Below are 15,636 nucleotides of genomic sequence, written 5' to 3'. Positions count from 1 at the left end.
CACATATGACGTGGGTATATTATATATTTATATTATGTGAGTATACTTATTTGGTCGTATAATTCAGAAAATACAATAACAGTCACTATTCGTGTAAAGTTTGAAAAACGTCTTATGAAACACTATACAGTGGTACATATATACTATAGTGATTCTGAGCTCGTTTCCGAATCTTTTATAAGACGACGTGTTGATTGAACGTTCAAATTCGTAATAATAAAAGTCACTATTTATTTTTTGTCAAGCACATACTTTATAATTTATAGAATAAGTTATAAATTTGAGTTTGATCTCATTGCTTAGAAAAAAAAAACTCCACGGACAAAGGATCTCACTTCAACAGCAAACCTACGTTGCAGAATAGTGTTCTGTATATTATTATGATAATTTATTTTGAAATCTATAGACATTCTGGCAGTCAATAGAGTTACGAAATTCATGTAAATATATTATAATATTATCTTTAATTAAAAATTACGGATAAATATATTTCATATAATTATATTAATCATTGGCAATTGTAAAATATTATTTTGAGATATAACACATTTTTTTTCCGGTCACTCGTTGAGTGTATTTACTGTATGTAGCTAGCATACATATTATAACACACATATTGTATAGCCTATAGGTAATAATAACCAACTCGTTATTAGTCGATGCAAAATTCGATTTCCTTGACTTCTGGGTAGTTAAAATATATTATACGATAAAAAAAAAATCGTCCGAAACATAAATTATACTGCATGATTTCACAACAACTTTACAACATTACTATTACATGTTAGGCTTTTCAATGGAATTGTTTATAATTTACGGGCGATCCGGTTGTATTGCATTATTTATTTTTTTCGCTGATAAAAAGTCTTCTGATAATTATATCCATTCCGACCACTGCTGCAGGTACATGTATAAAAATATACTCCACATTTAATAATATATCTATATGTTTTTCACGAATTAATAAAAGCTAAACTTATTTCCGTCAACATTGTACTATGTACATGTTTTTTTCCGTACGTGTACACACGGAATAATAATAAACTAACTATTAAATTACGTCGTCGTGGAGTTTCACAAAAAAATATAATTTAGATATCAATATTGATTTTTAACGAAAGATATGATACATAATATTATAATATAATACGCATTGTATAAGGTATTTATGAATTTAAACATCATATTAAAAGAAAAAATAGATATTTAATAGGTACCTAAGCCAAAAAATTCGAAACTGTCACACCATTATATTTTTAAATTGCGACACTCAAACACTAAATAATTATTAATAACCTATGGTAAATCATTGTGTATCCAACACGGGACAAGCTGATCAGAAACACACGTGGTATTATGTATGTGAATATATTATATTTTACTAAGACCGATTTTTTTAGAAGATAGATAGGTACTTCCACTTAAGACTAACCATGTCCTATATACCCGCGAAGAAATCGGCAAACACTGCACCGCGATTCACACAATTTTAAGGTTTTCACACCATTTTGAATAATAATATATGTAGAGAGTCCTTTAAACACGATTTTTTTCCATATAATATTATATAATTTAATATTTAAACTCAAGGCTGAGCATTGATACGAGTCAAAAATTAAAATTAAATTGCCTGATAAATATAATATTGCGAGTTACTTATTTTTGCATCAACTTTTTTCTATATTTACCTAACTTAAGTTCTTATTACTAGTTGATTGAAACTTGCTGAACTTGCTCATGGGGGCGTTTATCGTTTGTGAACTATGATAGCAATTTGTTCACGACTCGTAAAAAATAACGATTAGTATAGGTAGTATAGGGACTCAAATATTGTCATATTATCAATAAAAAGTAATTCCATTGTTTAATAGATCGTATAATTAGTATAGTCACCTAGACTTCATAATTATTATATATTTTTATTTGTTGATAAATAGCTATAATATATTATTATGTGTTTTTTATAAGTGATTGTGATGATATATATTATTGTTCCATCTGTCACAATTACACTTGAAATCATTTAAAATTACATAATATATAGACCATGATAACGCCATCATTCTTATCTCCTTTATTGGCTTCATAATTTTGTCCCTGTTTTCAAATCTTTCAGGTTCTGGAATTCATCTTCCCATTTCTTCGGTTTCAGTGTTTCCAGATCTTTCTTCACCCAATCCATGTGCATCACTTAGTCGGTCTTAATCCGGGAACGAAATCATTATATCCGTTTATTATAATTTAATATTTATTAACTTTATACCGGCCTATGCATAAATTATTGTTTATCACCCATATTATAATGAACTCAACTGTAAAAACTTACTTTTGTTGTTGTTGTAAAAGTAGATGTTTATTTTTTGGTTGAGAATCACTTGTAATCACTTATTCACTTCGATAAACTAAAAACATGTTTTCCTAATTAGGCGTACAATTATATGCCATAAACATTACATACAAGAACATAGGTACCTACTTCTCTACATTTCTCACCATCAAATTATTCAAGTAAATTTTAAATTTCTCATGCACGTTTCATTTATTTTAAGTGTTGAAATACACACACGCATTACGCACGTTACATCTATGTATATGTTTTCGTTTTAATTAGATGCTCTGAAATTAATAGGTAGCTCTGAAAAAAAAATAAATATTATGCGATATTTTCTTTTGCACATATTTGTATATTTATATATTATTATTATGTGCTGTGCTAAACAGCTATTGTAACTATAAGCACTGAATTATCTTGTCATTACCACAGTCTCTATTGAAATCACGACCCACCTGTAAATGCATGTAAATATATATTATTTTGTATTACAAAAATAATACATAGAGTAAATGTTAAATGTGTTCTGGGTATAAAATACAAATTAATAACCATGCAGCAATGAGTCTGGTCAGACGTTTTGACCGTATAACGGTTCGATGGTCATTTTCAGAATGACGATCACTATATTATAAAATATATATAATAAATACATGCACGATTGAAGTTCTTATCGTTATTATTATTAAGGTTATGTCAACGTTACATAAACTGCATAAATTATAATAGGTATGTTTTATACAACCTATATATAGATCAAAACATAATTTTGTCGCCAAATTATACAAATTATCGAAGCAACTTGATTCAACAATTATTTGTGTCTTTCATTTTAAAAAACAAAAAAAAAATGTTTAAGTTATTGTCTAGCTGTTATCAAAACGTACAACAAGAGGCAATACGCCCTAATGTCAATAGCTTTTAGACTCAAAAACTGAATGACCGGTTTCAATGAAAGTTTCAATGATAGTTTTCAGAGATATTAAGAAAGTTTAGAGAAGAGTTTGAACCACGTTCAAAAATATACCAAGAGCTAAATTCAATCCGCCGCAGTCAGATTGCCTATCTCGGATGAATTAGGTCAGAAAGCGAAGTAACACCGATTCCGATTTGCACGTGAACCGAGGATCCTAAAACCGAGATACACCGATCTAGCTCCGTATTTTAAGTTTGTTCATATTTTCCGGGTGAAGTCGGGTTACACAGCTAGTTTAGGTGTATATTTGGTACTTAATCAAAACGATATAATATAATGTAGAATGCAATAAATGGAAAAAACATTTTTTTAATCTGCAAGATATTGAAATATTTTGAATTTTTTTGTCCAATTCGCCCTTAATCGCACCACTTTTGACGCGTTCCTGGACAGCACGTAACAAACGTCAATGATTGTTTTAATTTGTTATACATACTTTCAATATTATATTATATATGTTGTTTAGTGTAAGGAACTGAAAACATATAAAAAGCTGTAGAAGCTGCTAAAATTCGATGAAACTGTGTACTTGAAATAATAACGTCGCAGTACTTAAATACCTAATGCTTATCGCCTATGTATGCGTTGTTCGTCAGTACGATTACTATAATATTCGAATCGCGTATAAAAAGAATGAAAGATTTCAACTTTGAAAATATGACATCCACACCGACAGCTCGGTTACCGTAATATGTATTAAAGCACGGCCATTGTGCATCTATATAGAAGGTTCGATATCATATTATGGCATAATTATACTCATGAGTCATAAATACCTTATAATGGTGTGCCTTATAATATATCGTTGTTTAATTTAATCTGATATGCATATTATGTCAGCTACGTGTAGGATATACCGTTTCGCAGCTAAAAAAAAAACGCAATTGCCAAAAACGCGGTACTGCGGCTGTGTGGGTCATGAAAAAATTTAAAATTATATTGTTAATGTTTGGTTTTATTCGGTATTAATAACCGACGGTTCTATTTCGTGTGTACATATATTATTATTTTATCATTATATAGAGCACAGCAGTATTTCCGGTCGGTATAAGAATGTACTTTATTCCGCACGAATCGCAATGCTTTCCGGAACAAAATTATAACACTATTGGGACTATAATATACTGTACCTAATACCCTATGATTGGAATCGAAAACGTCGAAATAATTCGAGTAAAATATGTATTACTTTATAGAAGTATTGGAAGGCGTATTATATTATACGCGACATACCTATGACATTACGGTTTTAGCTCGTATACCTATAGGTATATAATATTTAGTAGCGCTGTGGTCCCGTCAAGTTTTCTCATATTATTATATATCAAACATTTGATCGCGTGATCGTGAGGTGGTTAAAAAAGACATTATTTCGATGAATAGAATAATTAATAGTCACCACGTCGTCGCGTCGTAATAATGATGTATCCCATTCGTTGTCAACGCGAACAAATTTATTAAATATATTCGTAAGCCTATACACATTCATACGGGAATCATTACAAAAGAGACTTATTGTGTTATTTGTTTCGCAGACGGCATCTTAAGAATGTAATAAATAATAATATTATACGATGACGGTGCTCCGAAAAACCATTCGCGCATATTGTGTTGTTCCTTGTTTCGCATACAGCGTATTAAAGTATACAATATAATATGTTCAATAATATATATTTTTATATTTTATACGCACCGAGTAGTTATTTTTAGAATGAATCACTCGTCATGCAATTATGCCGTATTAAAGTTTTTGAATTTTTAGTTTTATAGACTTTTAAATACCTGTAACTACAAAACGGACATTTTGCTAATTTTTTAAGTTTAGATAAACGGAATATAATGTCACAGGGATACTCCATAAACTTTTGGTTCACTATTCAGCTTGTCTAAAGTTTAAATAAGTACTCTTAAGTCTTGACTATAAATAACTATTCGTTCGAATTATATTTTGAAATTCTCAGAAAAATACATTGCTTTGGAGTAGCAAATTAAAGATACATATCTCCTGTTATTCAAAAAAGTAACAAAAAACTTACGAAATAATAACAAATAATAATATTATATTGAAAAATATAATTTTTTTCAAAATTATCGTTTTGTTTCAAAAGTACTTGTAATAATTTTCATAAATATTAATACTTTTCTAGATAATAAGTGTTTATTGACTACTGAATAGTGTGAATACAAAGGTACGACCGCGCAATGAGTAACTGTTATGGGCGCGGTACTTCTAAGCACTCATTTTCGTGTCTTATTAAATATTTTGTGTTCGTAGCGTAGGTACACGCGCGTTACAGAGCACCCGAAAATGTGTAAGTGAAAAATCAATGTTTCGAAATTTGTCTAATGTAAAATAAATTTTTATGAAATCGAAATAAGAGTATTATACCTATTATTATATAGCTGCAACATATTATTAGTTATTACATAACTTTATTATATTTTGTATAGTTTTATAATTATTAATTATAAAAGTTATAACACATGGTCCAACGGCGGCTGTCGGTAACACGAATTTTCACAGCTCAGCATTTTTTACGGTCCTGTTTTATTCATTTCACATGAACTCCAAGTTGTGCCAAGACATTTTATAGGGCAATAACACAATTTTTTTGTTATTTCCGAAAATTGAAAAATGTAAAATTTCCTTAGCATATAACTTATTGTACCTATACTTACCTGACCATTATAGGTCCTATGTATTATTATGAGTTATGACGTACGACATACGTGCATTTGACGATATGTGTTTTATGAATAGCTCACGAATGCTTATATAGTTATATAACATATAATCAATTATAAAACTATAAACTTCGTATGAATACTATACCTCAATATAGTTTTAATCATTATTATTGTATGTTTATACACCAAAATGTCCAGGTACATATTTTATTCCGGAAAGTGTATTGCATTATATATTGGTATTAGGTACATATTTATATGGATTGTGCAAATTGAAAATTGAAAAATAAGAAAACCCAATAATCTGCATTATACAAATAAAAAAAAAATGTATTTAGTTTCTTGAAAAATACAAACAACGAAATTCAGTTCCTGTGATATTATAATAATATATAGGCACGAGTCGGAGGGTTCTTTCTCGAACTCTGCCAAGAGTTGGCAAACCTTCACCGTGTGTATTATAATATATAAAATGTCGTAATTATTGGATCTGTCAGGCAAGGGATAGGTGCACATCGTGCACTGCGGCTGCAGCTGCCTCTATCTTGTAAACGTGTAAAAACCAAAATTAAAAATCCACACTATCATAATATGTGTTAAAAAAATTAATTGTTTTCCCGGGCAGTGTATATACCGTTATAATTTATATATATATTATAATTACAAATTATAATCGAACGCGTTTTTCTGTGTATACAGATACGGAGAGAAACAGAGGCGTGCCGATAGCCAGGAACTGTCCGGTATTCAACTGTTGTCGGCCACGGCTTATCAGCTGAAAAAACCTTATCAACAACTCCTCATACCGATCACCATTTGGATTGGAATGGAACAAGCGTTCATCGGAGCCGATTTCACGCAGGTCAGTCATCGCATACGTGATTTTGTATTATTATTATTATTAAGTAGAAGCTACTATTAAATATATTATCTTCAGGACTAGTGTGTGTTGCTTTCTCGACTGTTATTATTGATTTAGTACAATTGGTGATGATTTTATTTTTGACATTGACTAGTGGTAATTATACCCGTAATGTGGAGTTGACCTAAGTATAAACTGGAGTATAGTATCGTGAATCAAAACTGGCGTTGATGTAGCTAGGGTGGTCTATGGGTGCTTGCGATGTAACCATCTCCCTTCCAAGCGTCACAGCACCGTTCGCTATGTTTTAAAACAAAAAAAATATAACATAATAGGTATATACAAACATACCGATAGTCGGCTTAGGTATATTCAATATTATAATAGATCTTTAAAAAAACAATTTTTTTCTTAATTAATTGGAATCGATAAAAATTGACATGACAACTTGCAAGGGAATTAAAAATCAAATATTATATTTTAATATTGATACCTATATGTATATTTAGTAAACACGAGCAAAACATTAATAATGGAGTGTCATCGCGTGCTTTTTACCGTATACCCACTGTATGTTTAGGACCCGCGTGTCGATGCAATCATACGTACTTTTCAACAAACGGTCCAAAAAAATAGCTACAAAGTGTGAAAAATTCATTAGGTTATTGAAATTTGCATAAAATGTGGCGACAACACAATCGACGCTCTAACAAAAATAATTATTGTAGGTACTGCGGCGCGCAGTGGTAAAAAGTAAAAAGTATATACCTATACTCTCTTGCATTTATCAGTGTTAAATTAATTGAAAGATCGCCGCGATTTGCCAAGTGCCGACCGACAATATTATCTAGTTTATATTGAAAATTTACACGTTTTTGTACACTGTATATACACACTATATACAACACAGCGCTTGAACTTCCGGGCCCTAATACTGCACCAGCTAACAACAATACACACGTGTCATGGATAGGTGTATACAATTTTATTGTCGCGAAACTGGCGGCCCATACTCTGTAGTACAACAATCGTAATAACAATAATGCCTACTATAATATTTACTTGCACCGCAATAATATAATTTAGTACGTTACAATCAGCGAACAATCAATTATAATATTTCACTACACTGCGGAATGATTTTTTTATAGTTTCCAGCGCGTGACATTAAATTGTTTTCGCATGTAGGTAAACATAATACCTATATAATTTGCGTCATGCATAATATAACATATACTCATGTGGTACTATTTATATATACCGTCGATACCGCGGTGATTATACCGACGACCGTGGTGGTCGTTTACAACGCAACGCGTACAGTATATACTATACATTATAATAATATTATTTAATAAGTAGGTACCTATTGATAATATACGTCATGTGTATATCATTTTTAGTTTTCATACCATTATTTGTATACATATTTCGTAATTATACATCGGTAAAATTAAGGGGGATGGGGACTTGAGAGGTAGGTATAAGTAAAACTACATCGATGGTTTGTCAGCGAGTAAAAGCGCAACACACGACTAGTAGCACGAGACACGAACTCTAATATTTACCTATAGATAGATATAGGTATATATTTTATGTATATATTTATAAATATCAATATCAATAAGCTGAATGTTCTAATAGGTAACTAATTCGTATTATTAATTTTGTACAATAGTTAATTATACAAAATGTCAAGTCGTAAGATTTCTATTACTTGCATGAAAGCCGTGAACTTATTGCTATTAAATATATATACCAAAATTAAATATCCTTCATAAAACCGTAATAATTTAATGATAGACTCAAGTATGAGAAAAAATATATACTCACCTGCGCTCGTGACTTCGCGTATACATAAAATGATGTGTCCATAAGATCATATTATTATAGACGTTAAGACGTGTATATATGTAACCCAAGGACCCAAAGTGCTGTAAATATTTGAATCAAATCTTGTGCTAAGTGGGAAAGTGCAAATACTTTTTTCTAGTGCTTATATATAGGCAATTGACGTTTTTTGCACGCTTCCACTAACCTTCATTATAATATCCATTTACATCAATTCGTTGATACCTAATATATCCATCCTCACCCTTGCTTCCCCTTGGTCACTTCTTGTTGGATTTCTGATCAAGACATTTCGCATAAGACTTTCCTCAGCCCACTCAAATCGTTTTGGTTTTCGGAACAATCTGATATTTTGCTGGTTGTATAAACGTTGTAGATCATCGATTTTCCTTCTCTTATATTCCCCACTTTTATTTCCAACAGGTCCATGATTTTCCGTAAAAATTTTCTTTCGAAGATAAGGAACTCCTCTTAGTCTCCTTTATTGTGGACTATAATATCTCACCTACATTACTATCGGTCACAGATAGCAAGTTGCGAGAATACAGTTTCATGTTTATCTTTTGTAGCTTTAGACAGTACTCTAGAACTGAGCATCGTGTTATCGTGGCCAAGTATATAGGCTTTGTTTTTAGTACTCTTATTCTTAACTGAATTATTTCATTATGCGCGTAATTTTTGTGTTTATGTTGACTCTCTGGTAATATCTGATTTTACATTAGGTATGTATCAGAATTTCATATTTCCATTATTTTGACTAATTTTTCTGGGATTATCAGCACTGTCCACAGTTGTAGGCTATAGTTTTGGGGATTTTTTCCTAGATTCCTATTTACACTATTGTAGGCCCGCTTCATCAAATCATTAACGATTATTTATCATGTCCATTGTCCGTAGTATTTCTCCGTTATATGTCGGATGTTTAGATTATGGTCTATCGTTGACTCTCCTCCTATGAAACCAAAGACAATATATTATATTAACCGATACGACCGATTCATGCGTATTTGTTTTTTTTTTTATACATCCTACATCGTAATATTATATTGTATCACATTATAATGTCGACTTACCGAAGCACCGTGTCGGTTTCAGGCGTACGTGTCCTGCGCCCTGGGCATTCCATCCGTCGGGTACGTGATGATATGCTTTGGCGTGGTCAACGCAATATGCTCGCTGCTGTTCGGAACCATTATGAAGTACATCGGAAGACTGCCGCTGATGGTGCTGGGTTTCATCGTTCACTCGATACTCATATGGATCCTGATCGTGTGGCGACCCCATCCCAACAACCCCAAACTGTTCTTCACCATATCGGGACTGTGGGGCGTCGGCGACGCCGTCTGGCAGACTCAAATGAGCGGTAAGTAAATCTGGTGACAAAGACGCGTTGGACATTAGTCATATACAATAAATTTAAATTAGCTTAATCGTAGACGCCGACGCGCGGAAATGGTGCTAAGCTCTAAAAAATTATTTGGTCTGTAAAAAAAAAAAGAAGCTATTGTGAGTAACTTGTAAGTAAACTTGGCCAGTAACAAAATATTGTATATTATTATACTTGGTTGGTTGACTTGATGTTTGGTCCGATCACGCGAAAAACAAATGTGGTCAAAATCATATACACTGCACTTTAACCTTAAATGTATATTATATAATATTATATACCTATAATAGGGACTAGAATAATTTAGAACTGTATAGATAATAATATCGACAGAAGTGCGTAATACAGGTAGGTGAACTAATATCATATGAATTTATAAATTATTTTCATGTACCTATGTTAAACTATGTCTGAGATCTTTATATCCGAATCGACATATTTGAGTATTTGCTAAAATGTTTTTCCATTAATCCAGTTCCCCCATTCGAAATAAAAACCTAAATAAATCCTTATAGAATCGCACACATAGGTGTATTTTCTTGGTAAATGACCTAAAAAAAATGTTGATTATTTGCACGAAATTACATAATAAATGTAGATGTATTGTATATTATATAGGTAGGTACATATATAATTAGTCACCAAAAACAAATACGGTTATAACTTATAACCTCCGTGCGGTAGCAAGCGACTGCACATCACTCATTATACAATATATTATAACATAGGAGTCGGCGGCGTTGGGTGTATACTTAGAAATAATTTGGAATTTAACCTTCACCGGAACAATGGGCGTCGCAATAAATATATAATTTTGTCAAGTACAAAAGTAGTGATAAGGCGTTCCCCTATAATATAACGAGTATGTTGTGTAGGTACGATGGTCTGTATTTTAATTTGGTTTTCGCACTATATAGGAAGTGCGGCGCGAAGAACCGAACGATTAAAGTAAAATACGTAGGTATAAAAATCACCATTCAATTTAATAGAATATAAATATGAAAGCCATCGCATACGCTCGACACGCATAATATTATATTACCTATGTGAAGTTAAATCAGTGCTACATTGATATACATTATGTGATGAAAAATTGAATTACGATTTACGATAATATAACGATTGAGTACCTGTATAGTATTGAATAATATACAAATTTTTTTTTTTTTTTATTTAATTAAAACCTGGAAAGCTCAAGTACAGTAGTATAATAAATCAACATAATTGAAAATACTGGTACGGGGTAAGACTGCAAGAGTGATACATAAAATAATAGAAATAAGAAATGCACAAATGTACAATATAATATTTAAATATTTAAAACTTAAACTTAAATTAACAATCAAAAATTAGAGTAGTGATGCTTATGAGATCTGATAGATTATTAGGCAAAGAGCCGATTTAAAGGACTATATTGACCATAATGTTGAATAGTCGACGTTAGTTGTAGTCAATAATAATTATATTTATATTTTGTTAATACTATGTGTCCTACAACACGTCCGACCTCCTCCATTATTACTTATCATTCATTGTGTTTTGACATTTAAAAATACTCCACCCCTCCCCCCCCCCCCCCATTTCACCATCAATGTTCACAACATCAAGTTGACGATTTCACCAGTTAAAAAAAAAACAAAATTGAATTGCAAGTGCTAATTTTTAGTGATGCTTTCAAGTTTTATCGTCTTCCTAGATATAAGTATTTATTTAATCAAAATGTTAAGTCATGCCTACATAGAAATACTGTGCCGTTTTAAAGTCGATATTTTTTGTAGAAAACAATAATTCATTATCATAATTAGTGCCTTTTAACTATATTATGCAGAATCGGGACGACCCAAAACTGTACGGATATTATACTATTGACGAGTAAAGTACATTATATCGTGTATGCCTTCCGCCACAATCAAATTCATCGTTGCCACAAATTTACTCAACAAACTACCTACAGTTAACTAACAGTTACTCACATACGTGTATCTTTTGTTAACCGTGAATCCATTTGTATGTAATCCAAATACATATACAATATATATTATAAATCAAGAAATGTAAATCTCTCCCAGTGGCCACAGGCAGTGCTACCGGATGTCCAACACCGCCAATATTGTCCAAAACCCATATAAAATTAATTAGAAAACTAAATTTAATACGCCTTATAATCTACCAAAACTTAGTCCGGCTCACCGAGTTAAACTCGATGCGTATAGATACCAGCTGGTTCATTCCGGATCTGCCCACTGCAGATGTCGAGGGTTATTTGAAATAAAATTAAAATAATATATGCATGCATACTTTTATTATAATAACGTAGCGGTCGATGTCCAATTGTTGTTATTATTATTATCATCATCGTCATCAATGTCATTGTCGTCGTCATTAACTAATTTGCCTCTATAAACCGTCATCGCACCGTCCTTGGGGGAAAACATCACGATAACGGCGATTCATTTCTATAATATTATGTATGTATAATAATTTTTCGCATTGTCCTCTTTTTTTAATTTTTTTTTTTTTTTTGAAAGTCGACCATTGTGCCGATACACATTATTATTATATAAACGACGAATGACAAGTGGACAGTTTAATTTTTCCTTTGACCTCTGGAAAACGGATAGGTACCTACATAATATAACAGTCCCGAGGCTGTCGCGTAAACATTAATATGATGGTTACACGTCAGCGATACCAACATATATAATATTATAACAATGAATAATATTATTATCACACTTTTGAGTTGGTGATTTCTCTGGGAAACCGTTCCGGTGGTGGCGTCGCGACGAGTTCCCTCCGCAGACGACGACTGCGATCATGGGCAATAACAATGATTATAAATTAACGCCGCGGATTACAAAATATTACATCACAATATAATATATACCTATCTATGTAAATGATAACTCGTTTTACACCTACGGGGATAAGTACAATATTAACTGATTGCCGATTTGTGACAATAATATAAATATTATAGGTGAAGCCACTGCATTGCACGTATGGCACTAAGTATTGTACATCGTATATCATGAGTCGATAGGTGTGTAAACACTATTTGATTTATTAAAATTCGAACTAAATCAGTTTTTTGTGCTCGATCAAAATTAATATAATCGGATTCAACAGTTATGACGATTTTATAGGTAGGTAGATCACACGTCATTACATCGTTGTATGTCAATATCATACCGAGGTAGGTACTTACTAATAAACATAATACCAATGCCCTATATACATATTATAAAGGTGCGTTCTTTTTTTCAAACAACACTTTTTTTCTACTTCGTCGGTGTAGTATGCTACCCACAGTAAAAAGCTATCTACCTATATCTACCAAAAAAGTTTACGGGTGTTTACCGTTTTTACATACCTAATACCCACTGATTAATAACAATTTAACTGGCTAAAATTGACTAATAATCATAATTGTCAATTATTTCAATACGTTATAATATATTGTTATGCTGGGCAATTTACGTCATCCCAGAAATCTTCAAATAAATTCTCGTGTTGGACCGTCACCATTCCTCTTTTAGTTGGTGGTCTAACAAATCCGTTGCTCAACGCAGCTAGGTGGAAGCACAAACAACACAGGCTAAAATAACATAATTTCTAAAAGTAAGCTATTGTGGGTCTTGGTGGATATTTACCGGTAATTTATCAGATATTTAGCAATGTAAATGCATAATAGCTATTATAGTATTGTACGACCGTTATAATAATATGTTGTCTATCTTGATAACACAAGTCACATATACTTTCATGTAGGTAATAGAATTAAATAAAAATATACCATACATAAGAGCGTAGTTAGGTACGTGATATTTTCCGGTAGAAAACCTACTGCATGATGCGTACAGTTTTTTGGTGGGTAACGGTGGGTAGCATACACTACACGATTAGGTACCTAATTTTTTTGCAGATATCCGCCCGACATGCAGGTGCATACCCGACATCGTATAATTATTATATTGCACATTATATTGTGAATCGCAATGCGGCCGTGTTACGTATATTATTATATTATGTGCGCCGCGCAGACGTGGAATACAATAATAATTTTTGAAACTCGCGACAGTGAACGCACCGACTCGCGTGCGTACAATGCAATTTATAATGGAGAATATTATATTATTATGTGCTCATATTATATAAAGGTACGCGAAGACGGTTCGGAAAAGAAAAAAACCGATTAAATTCGTCACCCGCTGACACCGCACCGATTGTTTTGAATGTTTTCATATGCATCGTAGGTACATTATATACATAATATTATGCATACTTGTATATTATATTTTAATTTTCCATCAAGGACCATCCGTGGTAGCGGAGGTCGCGTGCCTGTCGCCTGACAACAACGTGCAAATGTTTTATGAAATTAATATTATTAATTATTATTATTACTATAATTGCGCATAAGGCGGAAAAGAGTGAAACGGCGCATTTTTCATATAATATTATAATCAGAGCTCGGAACTCGACGCAGAGTCAACACATTATTTTGGGGTTTTGTCGTCAATATAAGGCACAATCGTTCTTCTTACTTCCATTACGAAGTTCTGCAATTGTAAATTTCATAAATTTTCGAATTTTAACGACAGTTTAGATTTATAAGCACTATTTTCCATATTGTATTTTATATATTCATATATTCTTAATAAAGCAAGTAAGCGAATTTCAAGAGACATTTCAAAAACTTGAACGAAATCGAAAAATAAATAATGTGTACTTACTGCTAAATTATACACCGCGAACCGTTTTAAACCGACCACGAAGTCGTTATATTCTCTATACTCGGGCCAGGTCGCACAACCAACATTTATGGGCATTTTATGGACTTTTTTTCTCGTAAAACCGTCAATACATATTATGGTAACCTATGTTCCACGGTCGTTTCGCAATAATATTCGATTCTTTGCCAATTCCCGACCCACCTAATAGTATATGTATATAATACATAATATGTTTTCGGACTTGGTTAGCATAAAAACATACATCTATATTTCTTTAGCAATCTTCAGCGTTTTTGATTCGAGTTGGCTACCGAAATTTCGACGAGTAAAAAATTAATAATAATTTTATCGCAGCCATATGATATTACATAATTATTTTGCACGTATTATAGTAGCACGTAGGTACCTATTTCGCATTGGACTTTCACCGCGAGTCGTCATCGACGCGCGGCGTATAATATGTCATACGCCTCGCGTATCTCTATACGAGCTGTGTCGGCTGTACGCAATAGTATAGTATACCTAAACCTAGGTAGGTACCTATACATGTGTTTACGCGCTGCTGCGGTCATACGATTGCACACGTCGGACGCGTGCCGTTTCCCGGTGTCCAGCAGCCCCGTTCGTATATTATTGTTAATTGTTATGGTTGTAATAATTGCAAGCCTAGTGAATAATATAGGCACGTATAATAATAAGCATGCTATAGTACCTATATATTAAAATGTGCAGTAAAAGTGTGTGGAAAAAAAATATTAAAACCCATTCGGACCGAGTGTGCGATCGAGAAACGGACGCGGGACG

At 32.3% G+C, this 15,636-nt stretch overlaps 1 protein-coding gene across 1 annotated transcript in view; it reads left to right on the top strand.

Moving 5' to 3' along the window:
- Positions 1–15,636, top strand: part of LOC132950384 (UNC93-like protein) — a 54,007-nt gene that overhangs the window by 23,461 nt on the left and 14,910 nt on the right. The window contains exons 4-5 of the mRNA XM_061021806.1: positions 6,696–6,858; positions 9,805–10,072. Of these exons, the coding sequence (XP_060877789.1) occupies positions 6,696–6,858; positions 9,805–10,072 (431 nt within the window). The remainder of the gene's footprint in view (positions 1–6,695; positions 6,859–9,804; positions 10,073–15,636) is intronic.

This window comes from Metopolophium dirhodum, chromosome 8, assembly GCF_019925205.1.
Source record: "Metopolophium dirhodum isolate CAU chromosome 8, ASM1992520v1, whole genome shotgun sequence".
Taxonomy (NCBI): domain Eukaryota; kingdom Metazoa; phylum Arthropoda; class Insecta; order Hemiptera; family Aphididae; genus Metopolophium; species Metopolophium dirhodum.
This window is presented reverse-complemented; position numbering and strand designations above follow the sequence as displayed.